General features: G+C 47.3%; 1 protein-coding gene across 2 annotated transcripts; it reads right to left on the bottom strand.

Annotated features, from left to right (window-relative positions):
* Nucleotides 1-30: 30 nt before the first annotated feature.
* On the bottom strand, nucleotides 31-23266 carry NAA60 (N-alpha-acetyltransferase 60, NatF catalytic subunit). Of its 2 annotated transcripts, none has more exons than XM_054213003.1 (7): nucleotides 23081-23266; nucleotides 10146-10261; nucleotides 8535-8664; nucleotides 7078-7174; nucleotides 4508-4753; nucleotides 3547-3721; nucleotides 31-219 (listed from the first exon to the last, which is right to left on the bottom strand). In XM_054213003.1, exons 2-6 carry the CDS (start codon nucleotides 10253-10255, stop codon nucleotides 3576-3578), a joined length of 729 nt encoding a protein of 242 aa, XP_054068978.1. In that variant the 5' UTR covers nucleotides 10256-10261; nucleotides 23081-23266; the 3' UTR covers nucleotides 31-219; nucleotides 3547-3575. The 2 variants fall into 2 exon arrangements, with proteins under 2 accessions (XP_054068978.1, XP_054068977.1); XM_054213002.1 differs by having other exon boundaries at nucleotides 31-3136; nucleotides 23081-23246.
* Nucleotides 23267-24167: the final 901 nt, after the last annotated feature.

Here is a 24167-nt window from a genome sequence, read left to right as displayed (position 1 = left end):
CTTGAGCTCCTGCACAGAGAGACAAACGACTCAGAAAAGAGGTTTGGTTTAATTGAAGACGTTTGGAGAGAGGCTGACGGTGGCAGCACAATGCTCTTCAATAAATAACGGTCCGTGAGGCGGGGACGTCGCTGACACCTCAGAGGATGGGGTGGCAGGAGGACACATGGATCAGTCACAGGTCCCCTGGGGACGTGCTCAAGTGCTGCGGGAGTGGAGCTGGGTTGTATAACGGGCAGGACAGAAAGAGGGATGGGGGGGTACAGACATCAGTCCCAGACAACCAGGAGAGAAACATTCTAGTCCAGAGGAAGCAAGTGCTGAGGAAAACCAGGGGCTTCAGCTGCTGAAGAAACTCATATAAACCAACAGCTGTGTTTAAGTGAAAAGTGGATAAGCAGGGGAAAAAAAGCCCAACGGAAAACCAAAAAGGGGTAAGAAATGAGGCTGGAGGGGTGCTTCAGGTCTCCCCTGGGAAAAGCGCTGTAGCTAGGAGGGAGGGCAGCAGTTCTGCCGGGGGGGCCAGCCGGGCTGTGAGAGGAGCACTGGGGACAATGGGGACAGCCAAAGCCTCCCTGCCAGTGCCTCGGCAAAGCCAAGGCAACACCTGCTCCCCATGGGCTGGTGGTGGGTGCTGAGCTGGCTCTGCTGGGCTGGAGGCAGCCTGGCCCCCACCATGAGGTGGTGGCAGCCGCAGCCTGGCCCAAGGAGCCAGGTGGCCCCACAGCACAGGAGGGGAGCCCCTGGGCAGTGCCAGGCTGCGGTGCCATGAGCAACTCAGTCAAGGCTGCGCAGACCTGCCCTGCTCTTCTGCAAGCTGCTCCACCACATCACTAGCAGGCAGGAACACGCAGCCCTGCAGAGGGGAACTGGTGGCAGCAGGCTGTGAGCCCACCATGCTCTATCTCAGTGCCCCAGCCGCGGGTGGCAGAGCTCCTCTTCCACCACGCGGTCCAGCTAAAACTCCCAAGAGAGGCACCTTGGCCAAAGCTGCGAGCACCAGCCCCAGCTCAGCCCGCAGCTCCCTGCGCCATTGCGCATCCTCTGCCACCAGCCTGCAGCCCTCAAGCCTGGCTCAGCCTGCCTGCTGCACAGCGGGCTGCACAGAGCCGTTGCGCTCCTAAACTGAAGGGGAACCCGAGCTGCATAGGTTGGAAGGAGCCTCTGCAGTGCTCTGCTCCAACAGCCCACACAGGGGTCAGCCCTGGCTTCTCGGGGTTAACAGTCTCCCAAGGATGGACTCTCCAACAGCTCAGAGCTTGACTGTCCTCAGGGAGACACTGGTTTTTCCTTGTGGTGACTAATCCTTGGGCTAGACCTGTTCAAGCCCTGAAGAGGGACAAGCACCTCCCGGCAGAACAGCCGCCTGCTGCTCCAAAACGTGGTTATGTGCCAGCTCCTGGGGCTGGAGCAATCTGCTTCCTGCAACCCAGGCTGCAGGGCTGGCCAGGGCTGTGGAGGAAGCTGTGCTCACAGGGGCTTTCTGTGCCAGAGCCACCACTGAGCCTAGCATCAGCACCACAGTGCCAGCCCTGTGGCAGCCGTGGGCAGAGCGGGGAGCGAGTTCCAACCACCCTTCTCGGGAACCACACACAAAGCTTGCTTCCTGCACCCTTTTATTAACTAACTCCTACCTCAGGGGCTTACAGACACTGAAATGACTTTATAGTCATCTGGCCTGCACGATCTTAACGTGCTTGCTTTCTCTTCTAAGCCTGACCCTGACCTGTACCGTGTCTCATCTGCCGCCCTGCCCACAGCCGCTGCCAGAGCTGGCCCTGCCTGCGCAGGCAGGCGATGCGCCAGCTACAGCTTAGGCCTCCTGTGCTCAAGGCCCAGTTTCAAAACAAGAGGAGAATGAGGAACACGGCGCTGAGCAGGGAAGGGGGATTCGCAATGGGACCCCGACAGGGTGCAGGGATACCTGCACCTCTGACCCGTGCCCAGGCTGGGTGAGCCGCAGAAACTCACACCTTAAAAGCAAAGCGTTTGCCCAACCTCGCTCCGAGGCACAGGAAGGGTGCCTGGCCTGGCCATGGCACACAGGAACAGCGGGGCCCTCCACGCAGGCTGGACGTTAACTGCCGGGGAACTGAGACACAGCCCCAGGCTGGCACAGCCACGGGGGACCCGCGGCCAGGACAGGAGCCGCAGGGAGGCTGTCTGCCAGCACAGCCCCACCGAGGTGCCCAGATGATGGCCAGTGAGCAGCTGGGGGAGCTTTTCTTCAGCAAGGAAAAGCTGCTTTGATCCCTGCACAGAGCTCATCCCTAAAGACCCTGCAAGAGTTCAGCCCCGGTGCCATGGGAGGGTGCGTGCAAGGGGAGGAGAAGGGCTCCACAGCAGAGTCCACAGGGCTCTGGCTGCAGCAGTGGCTCTACACCCTCAGCTCCCCTCCCCTGCTCTGTTCCAACTTGGACAAAGGCAGAAAGAGCTATACAGTATAATATATATATTTCACTATGAAATAGCAATTTCATTCCCTGCCTTCTACTTGATGCATCCTTAATTAAATGCTTCTTTTTAAGTCATTCCAGAGGGCTGGCGCGGCTGGGTAGTTTCTCACAGGAGGCTGTTACCCTCCCTGGAAGTTACCCGCAGGAAGCACCAGCAGCTGACTTGGCAGGAGCCAGACAGGATCCTCACTCCCACCTTCCCCCACAACAAGGTCACAACCGTATATTCTGCCAGCAGCAGCCTGCCAGGGCGCTCACAGCTCATTTACATGGTTGGTCAGTGCAGATTCATTCACCTCATTCACGCTACTTTCAGTAGCCATGGTGTGGAAGCAGCGGCTGAACCCCTCTACCTCATGTGTACGAATAGGAGCAAACCAGAGGCAAGGGAAGTGACGGGGACAGTGCAACATGCACACAGACCGGTGACGCAAAGGGCCCTCAGCTACGGCACAGCCAGATGCCTCGCACGACGGGCCAGGCCTGCCCAGGCAGCGTTCGCAGGCTCCAGGCCACGGGGGTAAGTCAGGGCTGCAGCCCGTCAAGTGTGAAGTCTGCCTAATCTCAGTCAACCTGTGAAACAAGGAGTCCTGTCCAGGGGCTGGGTCACTGACCAAGAGCCGTCATCACTGGAATCAGTGCAGAGCCGGATGGGTCAGGAGATGAAAGGAAGAACAATCCTACAGAAAGAAAAGAGGGCAGCTGTCTTAGGGAAGCCAGGCATTACATGTTTCTTCAAGCACACTGGGAAACCAATGTCCTGAAGACCTTGTTGGAGACCCAGGCAAACAGGCTGCCAGTTACTGGGCTGGGACACTGAGCTGGGGAAAGAGGAAGGACTCAGTCACTCTGGGTCTTGCAAGCTGGTCTGACTGAGCTGGAAAAAGGAGACAGCAGGGACCACAAGCTGGAGACTGGAGCACAGGACCACAAGCTGGAGACTGGAGCACAGCCTGGAGAGGGCACAGGATGCCCCGGACACCTCGCTAGAGAGATGCTCTCAGCTGCCCTAGGACGGCAGCTGTGGGGCATTGACACTGCATTGCTGCCGGCCTTAGACAGAGAAGGGAGCTTTTCCCCAGGTACCTACCTTTGCTTTTTGTACATCTTCCAATCCAGTCACATCGTCCGGCTATATTCAATGCCGCTCTTGGCAGAAATGCCAGACCAGGGCAGAAGACTGCAGAGAATGCTCTGGGCTTGTCGATATATCCGCTGGGGAATTGAACATGGGCTCAGGCTGGCTAGCGTTGATCCAATGTGCTGTAGGTAGTCAGTGGCCATCAGTTAAGGAGAGCAAGATTTACACTGTAACTTCAGAAATAACTTAAAATACTCTGGGCTAGCACTCCCTAAAGAGACCCCATGACAAAGAAAGATGGTTTACTCAGACAGATCTGCTTCTCATATTAATTGCCTGCTCCTTTCTATCAAAAGCAGGTCTGCTTTGCACCATAAAAAAAGGCAATTTGGGAACACCGCTCCAACTTGTGTGGGAAATCCCTCCTCTAAGCCGTTCCCTTTGCATTCCACAGCAAGTTCCTGTGGGGATGGCAATCCATCCACCTGCCTGGAGAGGTTTGGACAGACTAGCTACACTCAGGAAAGATCAGATTTCTTCCCCGTGATCCAACGACCTGAAATAAACCCCCAAAGTCAGTTTGAGAGCAGCCTGCTGAGATCCAGGCCAGGTGAGGGTCATAGGGGATCCCGGGCCACAGGAAACAAGACCAAGGTCTTCTGTGCCGTGCTGCTGTAGAAATCCTGCACCACAAACCAGAGCACGCCTAGCACTCTGACTTAACACCAGCATTCACCATCACTGGCACCAAACTCGCTCCAACTTAGAATTCAATGTACCATCCCACTTGATAGTGGGTCACTGTCAAATCCCTCTAACATCACCTTCCTTTCAGCTTCAGACTAAACTCGCATCTGAGCAGGCATCAGTCCCTAGATCTAGCCAGGTCACACTTTGCTAGATTGCCATTTTTAACCCAAAACATAGTGTGGCATCTGCTTATTGTGTTCCACTGCTAATCAGACTGAAGGTAAAGGATATAAGATTGTCCAGGGTGGGTGTCCACCATTGATGTACAGGACGTAGGTAAAGCCATCTTTGAGGACCCCTCTGATGGAATAATAATAGGGAAGATAGTGGTGCTGCTTAAAGTCTCTGTTTTCATAGAAGTTTATTGCTGTGTTGTTAGTGGTGAGGACGTGCAGGTAGATGGCTTTGCAGTGATCTTGGGCAGTCGTCGATATATGGTCTTTTAAACTTTCAAGCAAGAGCGAACCTGTTGAAGGAAGGAACAGCAGAATCACAGAGTGCAGCTGCCTTCTCAGAGAAAGTACGAAGGTTCGTAGGTCCCAGCTGAGATCTGCTGCACCCAGCGTCTAAGCAGCGATTGCTGTGCACGCTTGAAGACCCCAGATCCCACCCAGTTCTCTCAGACCCTCCTGAGGAATTGAACAGGACCACACTACATAGTTTTAATATTAATTTCATCACACCTATGAGCATGGCTTCACAAAACAGATTTTATAAAGACACAAACTTCTGATTCGATAACCACAAAGATGAGCCAGACACAGGAATCTGACAATACTGCCCATCCCCAGCCAAGCAGCGCTTGGCTTTAGGGGAGGTCAATGAGTCATTTCCAATGGTATCAGTTCCATCACATTTTAAAGCCATTTAAGAGAGCAGAGCGTCAAAACAGAATTTCACAAGCAGGTTATTGCATTGTGTCTGCTGAACTCAAATTAAAATCTAAGAACTGGTAGGACTTTAAGATCCATTCTAAGGAGGGGAGCCTTAGCCTCATTCAACCCGGATTTGCTGCAGCCACTAGTCAGCAGGAGAAACCAGAAAAGGGCACAGAGGATACTCCAGTCCCAAGAGACAAGACCTGGAGGTTCATCCAAACCGCCCCAACATGGCATGAAGGACCCAGCAGAACCCGCAGGGGAACTTCTTCCATCAGGTGTGGTAACAACAGGCTAAAGAATTAGTTTAGCTAATCCAAAATACAGATGAGATTTATGCTGCTGTTTCACAATTCCCAGAACACGTAAGACTTTGAGCAGGACCCACAGGATTTCAGAGCAGAAGTCAACAGCACTGACTTCACAGTCACTTGATACTTAGTGGGAATTTACATCAGCCAAGCACAAAAAGACACTGAGAGACATCAACAGGAGAGCAGTTTGGTTTTGTTATGAGATATTCCACTCTTCTACCTCTTAGAAATCCAACTGCTCTCTGGTTTAAGAATAGCAGAGAACTAGAAACCAAAGCCTTTTAATGGCTGCCAGAGAAAAATCAGAGCTTTAGTGCTTAAAAGCATGCCTGGGGTGAAAAGCCTTCTGCATGAAAGACTTCAGCTTCAAACGCAAGTAGAAAAACTCTCAAGAGAAAGGTCTCAGCAAAAGCAGCAGCTTCTTTAGGTTGTTTTGCTATAGGTGGAAGTCCAGAGGTTTTGAGAGAGCACGGCAACATGCTGTCTACATGTAACAGATACAGGAAATACTGATTCTGAAAGGAGAAAATTCCAGCAAGATGGAGCCAGAAAAAAAAAATAATTATGAATTGCTAACTGAAAGGAGACTCAAAACCACCACAATTTTGCAGAGCAGAAGACACCTTTACCACACTATTCTGTGCGCTTTATTCTTTGCACAAAAAAAATTATCTTCGGCAGCATTTCAATGCAAGTTTTAAATACAGCGCTCCCACTGAGGACTCTTCTGGTCATTTCTTTATGTATCCTATCAGTTTGTACCTTTCTAAACATGACTCGGGGAGAAGGGAGGACTTGAAGACAATAAGTTATACCTGTATCCACTGAAGAGACTCCAGATGTGCAACACTGGGTCACGCTGCCAAACCTGGCCTATTTCCTTTTGCAGATCCAAGATATAGATCATGCTTGAAATTGCACCAGAAGGGCTCTTATTTGATGACAAAAGATATCCTGCTCTAAACAGAGATAAGCCCTTCCGACTGCAGGATTTTCAAATGGCTGCAAAAATGCTGTGTGTTGTATCAGGCATTCAGAGATGACTTTTACACGCATTTGACAGATTTAATCAGGTCCAAGCTACGCTCTTTTTCCACTTCCCTTTGTCTTTTTCTAAACGTTTGTTCTATCTGTTGAAGTTGAAAGGTTCAAAGCCCCCAGGGACCACACTTCTGATACCCATGAAAGGAAATCGGAAGCCAGGGAGCATATGCTCCCTTTCGTCCCCACCAGACAGGCTTCAAACCCTGCTCCAGGGTGAAGTCCTAGCACTTTCAGCCAGTCTCAGCAGCAGGAGTGCAAGTTTTTGGTGTGCTCAGCTGTCCCCTAGGAACAAGGCGGACAAAGCCCCACGCTCTTCAGAAACATTTGTTCAGAAACACGATGGTTGTGCCTACACCAGTAAAAACATCTCAGTGCACCTGCATTAGCACCAAGAAGGGGATGTGAGTGCATCACCTTCCCGATGGCTGGTATAAATCACCGACACACTTTTCTCAAAAGGGTATTGCGGTGAAATGGTGCAGCTCCTTCAGTCATGCCCTCTAGTCACACATGGCAAACAACAGCGGCAGAGTTGTCACATAGCAGCATCTTACCTATTCCATGTTTTCTGAACTCTTTCACCACTCCAAGACTTAGGATGTAAGCAACTTGAGTGTCCACAGGAAAATTGGAAGCTAGGATATCTCCATCCTGAGTAGAGATATGACAAGTTATTTAGTAAGATACCTGGGGAGGCACAGGAGAAGGCAAGAATCCTGTATGGAAACATCTGAAAACAAGGCTATAGCAGACAACTTCACCAAATAGTCTTAGCTGAAGCTGGAAAGGAGGTAGGGAGGTAAAAAAAAGAACCAAGCATGATCCCTTATGGCTTATTCCTACTTCCATAGCATCTTCCCAGATGCAGAACACAAATCATGATGTTTCCTTACTATATACATTATTTGTGGGCTTAGGGACAATTTGCTTTCTTTACCGGGAAGGATTCAAAGTACCAATTCTAGAGTTACACATCAGTGTCTAGAGCAGTCCAGCAACAGTTTTCATTGCCTGCATGCTCCATCTGAGCTTCGTGTCAGCTGGAGATCTCTGTACAGCTGTAGAGGACAAGGAGCATGTTCTACAGGCCCAATCTGTCTGAATAAGCCCCTGGCTTTCAGCTTGGCTGGAACAAGAGCCTTTTGTTAGAGCTGCTGAAGATGCAGTTTCTGACTTTGACTAACTTTGAGGTGAAGCCAGATAGCTAAAGTGAAGAGACCCATGCTGCTCAACGCTCTCCGTTCCTATGAATGTTAAGATTATTGTTTAATCATAACACTGATGGTCTTTTAGAAGTTACATTCTCTCTGCATTGCCCCTGCTTTTTTTTAAAATCCACTTGCCTATGCTGGTTTCCCTACTCTAACCCATACTGTCGTCAGTGACCATCTCTTCTTCACCTCTGTGCTGTACTGTGTTGTCTCTCCTGGCCTCTGTTATCCCCGAAGCCCGAGCTTTCTGCAGATTGGTTACCTCTGCTTTGCATTCCAGACAGTGACCATGTAAATGAAGGAATTTCTGCAGGAAGTCACAAGAGTGACTCGCCCACTACAGCTAAGGAAGTTCAACCCTTACATAAGAAAGGAAGAGGTTCGTTCTCCCACAGCTGCGCATACCTCAGTCACCAGAGATGACCAGGCACACTGACAACAGCCAGGCAGCAATTAAATGGCCTGCTACACAGTCACTTTTGGATTACGCCCGCATGATGTGATGACTTTGCACAGCACATCAGGCAGTACGCTTCCCATCGGGTCACAGCTGCTTGGCCCCAGCAGGAAGAGACTTTGTGGTACCAGGCTGCTGAGCAGCCCACGTGTTCAGGCACATCCCACCACCCATGCTCCATTAGCTGGAAATAGGCACGTTCTTGGTTTCTTAAATTAACTCCAGATCACTCTTATAAATATCTGGATGGAGCGGGGGGAGAAATACCCCAAACAGGTTCCATCGCAGTTAACCACGGCAAGAAGTGGACTATCTCATACTGAAGCACGATTTAGTAGCGTACCTCTTTATGCACCTTTGTTCTGCTCTTGATCTCTGCCACTATCATTCCCACGATGGAGCCTCTATATGTGGCTGCGAGGGAAAAGAACTTCTTGTTGGAAGTGATATCTCGGTACCATGAGTCAGGGTACCTGTGAAGGAAGGAAAAACAGGAATGTCTGGGGACACTGAGCTAAGATGCTGCTCCACTGGAAATGGGCAGCAGCATCTTTAAATGCCGGACGCTAGAACTGCAGGCCAATGTATTTTGCACAAGACTAAGGGAGGGAAGCTGTACTAGTGGAAGGGCTGTCTTCTGCAAAGACATACAGCCAAGTAGCTCAGCCATATGTCAATCTGGAGCTCCTTCTATGCTACTAATTTAACTTATTCCATGAAATCTGGGTAAAGAAGTTATTCACCTTTCCTGTCCCAACTGTTGTATGGTAGCAAAGAACACCAAACAGCTGCTGTACCCCATTTGGTAGCATGGTTTCTTTCAATTACATCTAAGCAGCAATGCAGACTGCTCATGTAATGGCCTCCTGCTTTGCTAAGACAACCACATTTTCATTTTACATTCATTGCCCAGAGCTCTCACTTCCATCTTTAGCAAGTTATTTTTAAACGCAAGATCCATCTGCCCTCATCTAAGAGCGTAAGGATCTCATTAATTTGATACACATGTGAAAAAAATACTGCATACTGGTACAAAAAAAAAAAAATCACATCATCAGCCTCCAGCTCTCCTCCCCCTTCTGCAGCTACTAAAGGGAAACTAGCTTACACTAATTTATTTCAAAGTGAGAGTTCAGCATGCCTTGTGTTTGAAAGAAATCTACAAATTCAAAATATTATGAATGCTTTTGCTGGTTTGTTACATTTTATGCAATCTTAATTATAATCCGCTAAAATCCTCTATAAACCTTGTCAACAAAGCTAAAGAAAAAAAAATCCTTGAAGTCTACAGCTGTAATTTTCCTGGATGCTTTAAGCTAGAAAGCTATCACTGTTCCCCAGAAAAGCTCCTTATTCCCATGCTTGTGCAGACACAAGCATTTACCAAACAGGGGCCCGGGACTGACCTGCAACAGACTGAGATCAGCTTTAAACCAGACCTTTGCCAGAGCTTTGGGACCAACACTGATACTGAGTACACAGGCAAGTCCTATTCAGTCTCTCCCTGGGCCATTCAGAAGGACAGTCCCTTAGGAACAGTTGCTCCATGTCGATTTGCTTCAGCTTTGAGGGCGCTTTCTCAGTACGCACTCCAGAACACAGCTTGTTTTCACAAGGATGCTATCCTTTTTCCTGGAGGTGTGCTCCTTTCCCCATCTCATACACAGTCTTTCCCAAGAAGCTGATCCACCCCTTTAATTACAAAGCCCATTTTTCTGCCAAGATTTGCATACAGGAACTTTCTGATGACTTTTAAGACCCTGCAGGACAGGCAGCAAAGGGCCATTAACAGGAACACCACCACAGTGCATACAAGATTCAGAACCTGCTGCTATCTTAGCAACAGCCCAGATGGCTGCAGAGCCTTTAGTGTCAGCTCTGAACCCGACCACTGCAGATTCACACCATTTGCTTCTAGATCCCCACGGCCTCACACCCCCAACCAGTAACGTACTCTATTGGGAACCAGTCGCCACAGAGCTGTTTCACTGTGTCTATGTCATCGTGGCAGAGAAGACGCAGGTTTACGTCCGTAAGTGCAGTCGGGGGCACTTCCTCTGTCATTCACGCCTGCAGGAAAAGAAAGCACATTAAGAAGGATGAAACACAGATTCCAATTCCCAGCTTCAGTCAGGCATCTGTGCAGAGGCAGCAGGAGGTTCTCAGTATCACTGAAGTTGTTCTTCCCAGCAGAACAAGTTTTCAAGAGAGATGAAGCAAAACCTAGCAACATTAACCTGAGAAGCAATTCAAAGCCCTGTTGCCTACAGGATAAGCACAGCTCATTTCTCAGCCTGACCCACCCTGCCAGCTCCATATCCGTACCCACCCCGCGCCCTGCGAGCACAGTCCAGTGATGCCGCATGTGAAGGAGTATGTGGCACTTCCAAAAAGAGCTCAGGATGCTACACTAAATAAGCCAACTCAGCCAGTGCGCTGAGTGTTACCTCACGATGCAGGACCAATATTTTTTGAAACAAAACTGAACAAATAGCTTAAAAAGGAAACACTGCTAGAACATTTATAAAGATCTCTTACACAATCCCGTCATTTCCAGTTAGTAGTATGCAGGGGATTCAAATTCTTTAAAATGTTAATTTTGCTTAACATGCTGGTGAAATGAGATCTAGTTTCATTTCCCGTCATTCCTACGTGCTACAACTCCACGAGGGCTGGTTTTCCAGCCCAGCAGAGTGCGTTCAAATACAGAAATGCCAACATACCCTTTTCTTTCACCATAACACTACCACAATCCTGCTACCCACGTATAGGACACTTGCTCCAACATCTTCAGCCTTTTTTAACAAGGTACCAGAGGGAAAGCAGCAAGCAATAACTAAAGTGGCTGTAAAAGCATTTGTAGCGCAGACGCATGAATGAAGAACAGATCTTGAGAACAGGCTTTAGGCAGGACAAAGGCCTCTGCGAGACGCTGAGCACACAGAGCAAACAAGGCAGAGACAGGGCAGCTGCAGGACTGTTCCCTTTCACAGGCCGCCTGCAGTTCTCCATCCACAGCTTTGTCCCTCTCACTCCAGCCCTCCTAGACCCAGGTCAAAGAACCACACCAAGATTCAAAGAAAAAAACCCCACCCTTCAACTAAAAAGTTGTTTGGTTTCCTTTTTGCTTTCTTCTCCCAATTTTAAGAGACTCAAATCTTGGTTTTGAAATACCAAGTTATAAGGAAAAGCTGCACGCAGCAGTGCTCGTGTACACCCTCCTGTTGAACAGGATGCTCATCTCTCCCATGCTCTTGCTTTGAAGCTCACAGACTCAAGATTTAAACACACTTCCCACTGAACTGGATATGCCATTTGAACAGTTTTAACATAAAACTCACATCACCTCCGTAATATACTCTGTAACTGGCAAAGGCACACAAAAGGAGTAGGCATAGCAATGATCCCAGTTTGATGTGTTTTGACAGCACACAACTGTGCACCGATTGCTCTCCTAAAAATTTGGAACCACCCCTTTCTGCTGTACCCCTAAGAAAAAACAGGTTAAGCCATAAAATCCACATTCCATCCTCAAATTTCTCTTTTAAGGTACATAAGCCAGCTTTTCTCTGCAGTTCCCCTTGATGAACTGGTAGAAAGCAACTCCCAGTTAGCACAACGTGATGCTATTCGGAGAGCAGTGAGTCCCCAGATGCCAGGGTCCTTGGAACTCAACATCGGTGCTGAAAGAGAGGTAATTAGCACTGCTAACGAGAATAATGTTCACCCTTGATTCTGTCACTCTCCCTGCAACACACGTCATATGACTCCTTTGCACCAGCTAGAGCAGTGTGAACTCCCACCTCTCCGTCCTGGACAGTAGCATAAAGCCCCTACACTGCATTGGCCCAGATCTCCCAGGGAGGAAGGAGGAACTCTGCACTGGTCTGTGTGCAACCTGGAACACCTCAAACAGCTAATATATCAACAGGAGAAAGGACACAATTAAGGTCCACTATTATCTACAGAAATCTTTGCCAGCCCTTTTCCCATGGCAACAGAAAGAATGGCAAAATGTTTCAATAGAGCAAGGGTCCAAGGACGTTCTCCTACAGCTTCTGAAAAAGATGAAATACGGTGGGGTTCCTCAAGCAAGCGATCCTTCCCAGACACAGCTTCCCTCCTAGTGACTGTCCTACATATTTCCCTGAGAAGGCCATCTGAGGGGACCTGCATATTGATATGGATCACTTGTTCTTCTCCAAAGAAGTCCTTAAAAAGAATCACAGCTATTTCACAGCCTGTTCTAGGACTGTGGCTGCATATTTACCAAGCAGCCTACAGCTTTCACAACCAGTCCAGATGCTAGTTTCAAAACAACTTAAGCACCTAGGAAACCCACAAAACCAGTACTCCTTGCTGCTTTTAAAACTGATTTTACACTCCTAGAAGTGGCTCAAGCCCCCTGTACCGTCACGACAGAAAGCATGCTCTCCACCACCAGCCCCTGGTGACCTTTTAACATGCTTTAACTTTACCCTATGGAGCCCCAAAGGAAAGGCACGTTCACTCGCTGTGGCTGATATGATCTGCACCGCTGCTGGCTGAGGTAGCTGATGCACAGTGGTGTGGGCCCCAGTCCCATCCTCCCACCCTCACTGGACCCGTTGCTGAGCCATTTCAGAGTGCTGACCCACCACAAGATCACAAAGCAAGGGCAAAACAATCGTTTGTAGGCCAGGACTGTTTGGCAAAAGCTCGGGGAGCATAAGACAGGCTTCCCAGTGGCGGAAAAAAAAAGGAGGGAGGAGTGAGGAGGAGCAAGCAGGCACGTACAGCCAGAGCCGCTTTGGCCATGGCGAAGATCCAAGCCCGGCTACATCGCTTCGTTAGTGAGCATTAAGCGGCACTCAGGTCTGCAACAGCAATGCTCTTGCTCATACATTTTATTATTCTTCAGAAGTTTCAATGCCCCTGTAAGGCAACACCCTTTCTCAGTCAATACTCTCAGCATTAATAAATCAGAGATAAATGAAACAACCATCATAGAGCAGTACTTTTGCTAATGAGTAGGAAAGACAGAGGCCTAGGAGCAGACCTAGCCAGCAGCTGCTGCAGGAGAGGCAGAGCCAGCACAGGATGCATTCTTGCGAGGATTAGTTCATGTTTATTTAACACTATATTCTCAAAGAGCTAGGCAAGCATTATGCATTATCCTGTAGCTGAAGCCAGCCTTTAAAAAAATAATCCATTACTGTTTTGTTGAACAGGATAATTCCCCTCCCCTCAAATTCAGACAGCCATTTCCCAGCAAACACAAACCGGCTGTGTTTGCAAGAACTCACTCCATCCACTTTGCATTATGTGATCCAACCTGATGCTCCTGCACATTTAAAGGACATTTAGGACACCCACCTGGCACTGTGTCCTGCCACAAGGTTTTAGGAGAGCAGACCTGTGCACCTTCCTCCCTGGCCAGTTGCCGCTGCCGGAAGAGCTGCGGTCAGTGGTTGCTAACACCAAAGGAGAAGAAATCCCAGGCAATCAATTCTCTTCATACCCAGGTGACAGCCTCTGGCTCTTCACAGGCACCTGGGCAAACACCCAAGACCCCGGTGCTGCCCCTCTGCACAGCCTGTGGCACACTGCAATTAGCAGAGCGGGAGTCCTGAACAAAAGCCTCAGCTAGCACAGGGACGAGGGATCACTTTCAGAGGCAACTTGGTTTTAGAGAACAAAAGATCTGTTTGGAAGCATAAAGAATTTTATTTAAAAAAACCCCAACGGTATCAGTGTTAAATACAACCCTAGGACTCAACGGAAGCTAAAAGGGCCTTCAGGTGTTTAGCAGTAACACAGCTCCACTCGCTGCAGCAACACTGACAACACCGAGTTCCGACCTTTGAGACCAAGTGGTGGTTGCTGTGAAGCAAAGCGTAGGTGATACCGTAAGCCAGCGATTATGAACTCTCTAAGACTCAATTTTGGAGTGTTAGAAACCAGGCATTCTTTATTGCAGCACTGGGTGCACACAGGATCACTCCACCTAGTGTGCGTGCAGAGTTGTTCAACTACAAAGGTTATAAGCAATCAGAATATACATATTAATTACATTTCCCAGAAATGATTAACATATTCATACTATCACCTAGAACTCATTAATATATGTAAATGTCCTTGACTCATGCGCATCCATGTCCACTGGTGGTCTTCCAGGGTCCTCTGGTGGTCATCGATAGTCTTCCTCACCGTGTCCACTGGTTGAATTTGATCTTTGCACATACTCAGTTTGTCTTTTGGCTTAGTTTGCAACTCCTGTTCTCACAAAACTTGCTTATTTTAGCATCTCTCCCTACCTATTCTACCCAAGGATACAATGTCTCAAGACTTCCTTTTATCCAACTAAACCCAGCAGATGCCTAACCCATCCGCTTACAGAGCATTTAAAACTTAGCTACGTTATTCCAGTAAGGAGGGAACCAGATGTTCTTTTTCAGTCGCTATCAGTAAGGCCTGAGGGGCCTTCCACCCCACTGTTTTGTGCTGTTCAAGGCTACTGTATCACCAGCTACTGTATCATAGACTCCAGCCATGTGCAGTTAACGGAAGGAGGTCCACAGCCATATTTGAAACCCAAAGTGAAGTTACCTTATTTATTATCTTTTTCTCAGGTGTCAGTCTTTGTTCATGTGATAGCCATGGTCTGGGAAGCGGCATGGTTAACATCATCCACTACCTCTCGACCCAGGAGGCCACAGCGACCTCACCCTTTTGTCAACATGGGAAACACTCACTTATGGCGATGAAAAAATGAGCCAACGCTTTATGCTTATGAAGGGATCGTGCAGTTAAACATGTGAAAAAAGCTCCAAGGACACCCTTTTCCAAAATACCGAAGTTCGCAGTGAGTAGAACTAGAAGCTGAGCATTTAATTCCCTTTCCCACCTAAAATCTGCAGATATTAACACACAACAAATTCATTTCAAAAAAAATACAGGAAAGTATAAAGGTTTTGAGCATTTCTACTAGTCTTCTGCCTTGCCCTATTGAAACAAATCTGGCAAAACGTTTTGGCCTTAGGTGTATTGGGCAGCTGCAGAGGAACCTGTCAAATACTCATTACAAATATTTAGCAGTAATGAAAGTAGGATGAAAGCAATAGTAATTACGTTACTAAATAAGCCAACTTAACAGGTAATGTAAAATTAAAGCACACTGTAAGGCTAAACTTACTATTTAAAAAATAATGTCATAAGTCTCGGCGTCAATAAACTCTAACTTTAATAAGCTAAAGAACAGTATTTAACAATTCTGTCTAAAAGGCAGAGGAGCTTTTAGCTTACAGCATGAGTCCAAGCGATGGTTGAGACTCCGTGAATTATCAATGTTCACTCGGCACAATGAGCTGAGTACGGGTACTGACATATTCCTACCAACAGCACTTCCAGTTTGTACCATGCAAAAGTAGATCTTGTTTTGAGTTTAGGTTAGCTACAAGGTGCAGGGACAGTTTCTTTACTTGAACTACATGCTTCACAGCTAAGAAACCTTAACTCAGACTTTCTCAAGAGCAGGATATTTTCTTTTCTTCTTAGATCTCTTGTACGGAAAAAAAAAAAGTGAGGAAAATCTACACAATACCATCTTTCTAGAGAAACTGAGGTACTCGCACAGAATCAGCACTCTTAATCCAACAGGGTGTTCAGATGCAAGATAAAGCCTGATGCTTACTAGAATTTGGCAGGCAGCTGCATAAATGCTTTTGAAAATCCCTCAAGCACTTCCATACCTACAAAAGCCTGGCCAAGTGGTTCAACAAGTTAGATTTCCCTTGTTTAGCACTATTAGACATGTTTTAATGATGTTTCTGCCTTGTGCATCCTGAGAAAAGGAGCTGGATTTGAGCAATGAGCAATCATATGATTCTGGTTTTATGAATTTTTATTTGGACTTCAACTTCCATCCAGATAAACTCATGAAAATCCCAAATAAAAATTTTATCATCTAGCAACAAATATCACTGAATTTCCTGGCAGAATAAAAGCAAGGTAATCTAAGACCAAAGCTATATGAATACCAACTACAATCGTTCACACAAGAACACACATGAAGGAATCTTCTTCACTTGCAGAAACAAAGCCAGACTGAAGTCCATCAAAATCTTTTACTTTCCAATTTAAATGCTAATTGAAATCAATTCATTCTGAACAGAAAGAAGCAAACCTGCAGGACAGAATAAAGAAAAATAAGCCCTGGCAGGCTAGTAGATTTTTTGTAAAGTGATCCTACAGTTCAGGAAGAGCTGCACTGAAAGGCACATGGCCAACCACCCCGCTACTGCAGGCACCTCCGTCATTAAACTGACCCTTATTTACTTGGGCTCAAGCTTTTCACCTCCCAGAATTCAAAGCACTTTCTTCAAGCACACTCCTGCCAGATTATTGAGAAGGATTATCTGCTGTTGTTCCACAGAAGGAAAAGATTAAGCTCCTCCAGACAACTATCAAGCACATTCCATGCATGGGCCAGGCGTGAGGAGCTGCACCGATGCTGAACAAGTCTGCTCTGCAAAGGCGGCAGGCATGCGAGTTGGCTCTTCCTCCCATTGTCAGGTCACGTCCCTCTGCCTGTGACTGCATGTTTCTCTACCCAGCACTTGAGCGATGGACATATGCACAGTAGCTGTATTTTACTTTACATGAGCAGACCATCTGCTCAGCACAAACACTGGCTAGCAGATACTCCCTGCAAGATTTGCATGCACGCAGAGCAGGCTGGAGCTGGATTTCTTTACACCTGGTACCCTCACCAGAGGTGCTGCCCCAGTGCTGCCACCAAATCCCTGTTTCCAACTTCTGTGTGGACAGTCCTCAAATCCTAGCAAGACAAGACTTCCAGGGGTAAAAAAAATTAATGACACCTGGCATCCTCTTACTTCTAACTAAATAGGATCAGAGAAAGCCCAGACAGAATTTTAAGAGCTACTCAAAATGCAGGACAGGCGCACATTAGCTGTGGCTGAGCAACACGGTACTCAAAACCGACACGAACTCTGCTATTGTCTGGGGAGTATCACTTCCAGAGCACCAGCAGGAGTTTTCACAGCTATGTCTCTCTACCTTGTGCCATCTGGCACTGGGGATTTAATTTACATTAAACCTTTCAATCTGAACCAGCCAAAGGTCTAATTCCAACAAAGCAGTAAAGATTTCCCATCTGCATTTCGTTTTAAGCTTACGGCAGTTTTAGGTTACTGGTCTCGCAGGGAATGTTCCACACAGACACCCCTGTTACCAAGCTCCTATTATTTAATACAATAAAATTGCAACTGTATTTGAAAACATCATGAATTCATTACTAAGAATCTCAGAGATGCGCTTCTATGACTTAGGGTAACATCATCAACACAATAGGAGTCAAATTTTTAGAGATATTTACATACTTGTTGGCTTGATACCACCTAGGTACTACTTCAAGTCCGGCCATAGAATAAAAAAAAGGAGGTTGGAAGGACCCTTTGGGGTTTAACCCAACTTAGATCAAGTTGCTCAGCCCCATGGTCCCATGCAATGTCAGTCAGGAGCAAATCTCCTCACCCCACCTGGGCTCAGATGAGTTCCTTTGCACCCAAAGGCACAAGTGGAAAGCTGGGGTGTTAAACGTGCTGTCTGCACCAACACAATCACCGCTGCTGTGTGCGCAATGCAAGGAAACCTCTATACGCTAATTGTAACACTCTACTTACCCCATTTAATGCTCCTGCTCCTTCTAGGAATCCCATACAGGTTCATTTAGGACAAGCAATAAATAAACCCCAGATGTGGTTCTCCTCATTTCTGGTATGTTATGCAAACCAACGGAGCTTGGAGTTCACAATCACGAGCAGAACAGTGATCATTTTACTTCCATGCCTGTACCATTCATCACATCCCATAGGAATGCCGCTCAAAACTGCAATCACTTCGTTCCCTTCATTAGCAGAAGCAGGTGCTTGGAGTGAGCGAGACGCTTACTGGGAAATCTAGGACAACGTGACTGATTTTGTGCCTTGGTCTGAAAATAATGTAATAATATGGCTGGAAACAGGCTCCGATGTTAAGATTATGCTATTTCACAATAGTCCACAATGCCTTTTGATCCAGGCATTACATTTTGCTGTAATTTCTAGTGGAACCACAAGCATTCAACTTCAGAACCCCTCGTGAACCCCTGCTCAATCAAGGACAGACACAAACTTAAGACTTTGAGGTCCTCATTATTTAAACTCCTTCAGTATCAGCTTCCTTCTGTGCACAAAACTGCCCTCAGATATGCCATTAGTCCAGCCTTGCTATGCAGATTCCATTTGCCTCCAAAGCACACCCCGAGTACTAATGAGCTTCTCTCGGGGACACCACTCTGGAGAAAGGAGCTTGTCAGTGCCTGTACTTTCTTCTCCAGTAAACCTGTCCGGGGCAGTGTGCTCGACCAGCACACCCCCGCAGTGGAGGAGTGCAAAAAACAGTGAGCTTGGGGAAGAAAGCTGAATTTATCTCAGTGTCAGGGAGGCTGGAGGGTAACCTTGGGTTTAGGAAAGACAGCTGCACCAGTGAATCGTCAGGTGCCACGAGACAGTTAACAAAGAATAATGTCTTCCTGAGCTAGCCAGACCAGCATGGGGGGAGCATATGGCTGAGCCCAAAGTACAAGAACTGGGCAATTAATAAAGTAAACTTTGAAGTAAACAAAGGGCCTGAGCTGGCTTCAATCCGCATATTCCTTCCCAACGACTGCGGGCACTGATCACTGTGACGGAAAGCATAGAGAGACCAGTAACGGGCATCATGTTTGTATTTGGATTCAACTGTACACTGCAAATGCTGTATTATGCTTGTGCTGCAATTTCAGTATGCTGCTGTATCACCCTGCTTAAATCAAAATCCCATTTAACACCAAATACACCAAACAAGTAAATCTGATATTAAACCCTCCTCGTGTGGAGTATCTACAAGAGCCTGGCCAGAGCACATTGGATTCGGACAGGCAGAAAGGCAGCACTGTCGCACACAACCTGGGAAAAACCCGTCCTGGCATTCAGCCCTCCTCCCAAAGGCTTGCCCCACGCTGCTCAGCCAATTTTCCCTCAGCTCTGAAATTCTGACAACATCATTCTAAGAAACACACTCGCACATTGTCCCCAGCTCAGCACTTCATTTCCCATTATGCCCAGACTGAGGTGTGCACACCACAAGACTAAAAGCCTGAAAGCCAAATCACAGAATTACAGCAATTATCAATTTGGCCTCCTGCCATGAAGGACCAGGATTTGAAACAGACCCCAAAAGGATATGAAGAAATGAAAAGGCAAAAATGTAATTCTACCTGCGCAGCAAGCAGCGGTTATTTGTTCAAAATGAAAACACTTACTGTTAGTGAAATCCTTTTGTACTTGTATCCCTGATTCTCTGCACACTTGAAGTTTGACTTGCCAGCCTTCCAGCAGCAGAAATGTTAATGTTCTGCATGCGGGTCACTTTCTGGGCTGTTCTGTTACCCTATAACTCTAGATACATTACTGAAGCCGTAGATTTCAGCAGAGCTGGTACATGAATAAAGTGTCTCTAAAGCGTACTGCAAAATGCACAGCTTCCTGCTGCCCCAGATACAGCGATTCCTCCAGGGAATGGCAAACAAGAATCTCTAAGAGGGTTTCGCTGTTAAATCTTTTCTTGCTAAGACTCGGAAGAGAAAATCTGCTTTGTGACAGTTGCACTGCGGGGAGTTAAAACCAAAGGGTCACAATAGAGGTACATTTACAACAAGAAGCTCGCTAGAGGAGAGATCTAAGACCTTGCAAATGCCGAACACGGCAAGTTTCCAATAGGCAGCTGTTCCTCCAGAAAACAAAAAACAACCCCAAACAACTCATCATACATGCAGGCCTGCTGCCATTTCCAAATTAGAATAAACAGCTACACAGAAAATGTGTGTAGTGACTAAAAAAAAGGCTAGAAATTCAGCCTAGTGTAGTACAAACATGGGGAGAGGGGAATTTGAGCCTGCCTCCATTTCCTAGACACTGTCCTCATTACTGAGCAGCAACACGGCTGTCAATAAAACTCAGTCCCTCCGCCTACATCGTTATAGGAGACACTAACAAGTAACTTTTTAGATGCTATTAAAAACAAGCTGCTTTAAAACAAGCAAAAAAACTTGAAAAGAACATTCCTTGCCTAGTTGGCAGACAAGCACCCCAAACTCACTTCTCTCCAAGATCCCGAATTCAAAATTTGAGCTGACATGGCTCCTTTTCCTTTTCTTTCTCAATGGTGTTTTCCAGCATGAGACACCCAGGTTCGACTCAAAAACCCCACTGCTACTGCTTTAAGCTAGTAACATTTGAGATGGATTCTGGCACAGATGTCTGCTCTTACATCCACAGTAATAAGTTGAAAAGGAGAAATTAAAAGCCAACACTGGAAAACTGAGCAGATCCCTTTCCTACCTTTCTGCGAGTAGGCAAGTGTGGGCGGGGAGACGTAGTGTGAGACATGAAGCTCTAAATCTTTTTGCAACACCCTGCACTGATGCCATCAGACAGGCTGTGACTGGTTAAAAAACCAGGAAGACAGGAGTGATACCAGGCTAATAACGATTTTAGATAGCGTTTAATTTTTGAGTTTGTAGAAGAGGTGCTCAGACAAGACAGAACTTTCTCTGCTACTACACTGAACAGCTTAGCCCAATTGTTTCTTTAAAAGAAGATGTCTTAATATCAGAGGAACAAAGTGTTAACAGCAGCTGCTGGCACCAAGTCACTGCAGCAAATTCCTGTCCATCACCAAAGGCTGCCGCCAGCCCAGCAGCCTGTGATGACCAGGAAGGCAGAGCCGTGAGGACGTCTGAATCAACTCCGCAAACCACTTACAAGGAAGTCCCCAGGGTGGTACCTGTAATTCCTCAGGTATTTACAACAGCGCTGTCATCACGAGAGTCAGCCTCTGCAACACAGTTTCACCTGCTCCTGCTCATTCCATAAGTTACACTGGGAGTGGCCGGGGTGGGGGGCAGAGACGTGGAAAATAACCAGGAAGAGGGAGGACGAAAGGACCAGTTCACAACAGACAACAGGTAAGATATCAGCACTGACTCACAGACTGACTTATCAGACTATACTCCCCTGATACCTACATTTATAACACCCCCTCAAAAAAAAAAAAACATCTACAAAAAAAAAAAAGGCACCCCCACATGCAAATAATGATCATCCTTACTGGCAAAGAAATAACAGACATGAAAGAAGCACCAGACTTCATTAACAAAAATAAACACACACACACTACGTTAAAGACTCATTGAGCTCCCAACTACAAAAGACCATTTTTCTGAATTCTGCTGGTGGTTCCCACAACATTTCATGACATCTGACACCTACCCAGATACCAAAAGACACAACGCTACAACTCTGGTTTAGGAAAAGAAATGAAAATTAAAAATGCCACAGGTTTTAAGAGGGCATTCACAGGACAGCTGCTTACCAATTGCTCAGACACATTAAGTCAACTCGCTTTAAATACATCAAGCAACCAGCTGAGAGAAACAACAGCAGCAGCTACTTCAAAGAACAAAATGACGTATGAGAACAACACTTTACACACTACTGTGTGTTGCTTTATTTGCTACCAGGCAGAAAAAGACTAATTAAAGCACCAGTTCACAAGACATAACAGAACTACTTTTTTAACCTGCAAGATTAAAACCATCTACTCTAAAAGCCTGGCACCAGGCAGCACCCAGTACCGCTGCTTCTGATGGGGGTGAGGCTGCTCCAATGTTATCTTGTATGTGAAGAGTTAACACTGCAATTATAACGTGCTGGGAGAGAGCCACCAGCTCTTTTTCAAAAGAACCTCACTTCTGAAAAATCTGCTAGACTTTATTCATGCAGTCATTTGATTTATTTAAAAAAAAAACAAAACACCATACATTAGCACTCCCAAAAAGCTACCAGAAGTGTCCCCCATAAAGGCTTTTGAGAAAACTAAACTGGACTAAGGAGAGCCTATGGCAGATTAAAAGAAAGGAAGCAAATCTACGATGAATCCATAGTGAAAAGAGATTCCACCTATAATCCATTCAGCAGATGTATAAAAACTAGATGGGAGAAGAGATGAATAGATATGCAACAAAAATTGATGACCCTTTGGCACAGAGCACAGATTTCCAGGAGGGTAAAATCTAAAGCTGTTCGCAGTTGTAGAAAGCTCTCACGATGCCAAAAGTCTAATAAAGTGGGAGATAAAGCCTGTACATCAGTAGATAAAAAAATGGAATGCAGGCCAGAGAAAGGCAAACATTTACAACTTGTGTTAACCACTGCATGGGGGAGAAAATAAATCCAGGCTCTCACAGCGAGTTCCCTGAGAACACAGAGTTAAGTTGATGGTTGGACTCTATGATCTGAAAGGTCCCTTCAAACCCAGGAAATTCTGTAATTCTATGATTAGTTTGCTGCTTTGCAGCAGTCAATATAGGATATTGGGAATTATCAGAACACAAAGGGAAAAACCACACGTCTAGAAAGGAAAGCCTGTGGTCTGAGATAGTTACAGATATTTCACACCTCTTTATATCTGTCAGTAAAAAGCCAGACACCCAGCCACGTTCTCAAGAGTAAGGGGCCAAGGTTCAGAAGGAGCTCGCCACGGTCGCCCAGCACGGGCGAGCTGATACCGGGAGGTGTTGTAGCACAACAAAGACAGGATAGACTATAACGGATACCGAACAGGCTAACTCAGCTCAAACTCAACAAAGTAAACATAATTACAGATTTAAAGAGGATCACAGACCAGCCTAGGAGCAGGGACGGGGGGCGGGCCTAAGCCCGTCCCGGGCGCAGGTCGCCATGGCAACCCCGCCCTCCCCCCCCGGCTCGGCGACGGAGACCCCCACCGCGTTTCTCTGCTCACCTCGGAGGGGCGGCGGACGCGCCGCGGGGCGGGCGGGACAGTTCAGAGCATACCGGGACGGCGGAGAAGGAGGAGAAGGGCTGAGGGACCGGCGGCCGCGGCGGACACCGGCGAGCACTTCCTTTCCCCTGAGGGGAAGCACCTCGTAGCAAAACGCCTCCGCATAGGCTGGCTGTCACCACGTGACCGGCGCAGCCCGCGCAGGCGCAGAAGGAAATCCCCCCTCGGCTCCCTGCGGCCACGTGGGCAGCGCGCGGAACTACAGCGGCTAATTAAAGGGGATAATTACAATTAGCGATGCGTCCTCAAGCACAAACGCTGGGGGAACAGGACGCAGGTTGGGCGCGGGCCTCTCCCGCAGTTTCCCCCCCCCAGTCCTAGACTACAAGGGGCACTGAGGCACAATGCCGATTAACGACTTTAACCCCGAAATTCGACGTTTTTAAGCGTTTTTCCTTGTCTTTGAATTTCTACAAAGTGCGATGGGATAGAATAGGATATTTCAGTTGGAAAGGACCTACAACCATCACCTAGTCCACCTGCCTGACCGCTTCAGGGCTGACCAAAAGTTAAAGCATGTCATTATAATATTTTTATTATTACTATTTACCTCCCCTTCCCAGAGAAGGGCAAACACAGCTTCCTTCTCAGCTGTTTCATTCCAATTAGATTTTCACAGCTTCCATCTTAATCCAAGCCATTTTCGCGGCCAGCGTGCAACCCGGTAACCGCAGCCACCACATCTCCTCCGCTGGGGACAACAGCAGCGGAGGTTCTTTGTCAAAGTCAGGTAGAAAGGACCCACATTTCTCACTTTTTCGCCCAGCAGAGGGGCTCAGAGAATCACAGCATGACAGGCGCATTGCGCGCTCACAGCAGCAAGTCCTGCCGCCCTTCCCGGGGGGGCTTCCACACCCACCCACCCCTCGCCCAAGGCTGGCCAGCAGCCCCCAGCCAGCCACTGGCCACTTCTGCCCGCTGGTATTAATTAAACATACCAGATTTCACCCCAAATTTTCATGACTTACTGACAGAGTGTGAAAAGAGGGGATTTGCCGAGCCCAGAGGACAGCAGGTCACTGCAGCA

Source organism: Rissa tridactyla, chromosome 8, assembly GCF_028500815.1.
Source record: "Rissa tridactyla isolate bRisTri1 chromosome 8, bRisTri1.patW.cur.20221130, whole genome shotgun sequence".
Lineage (NCBI taxonomy): Eukaryota > Metazoa > Chordata > Aves > Charadriiformes > Laridae > Rissa > Rissa tridactyla.
This window is presented reverse-complemented; position numbering and strand designations above follow the sequence as displayed.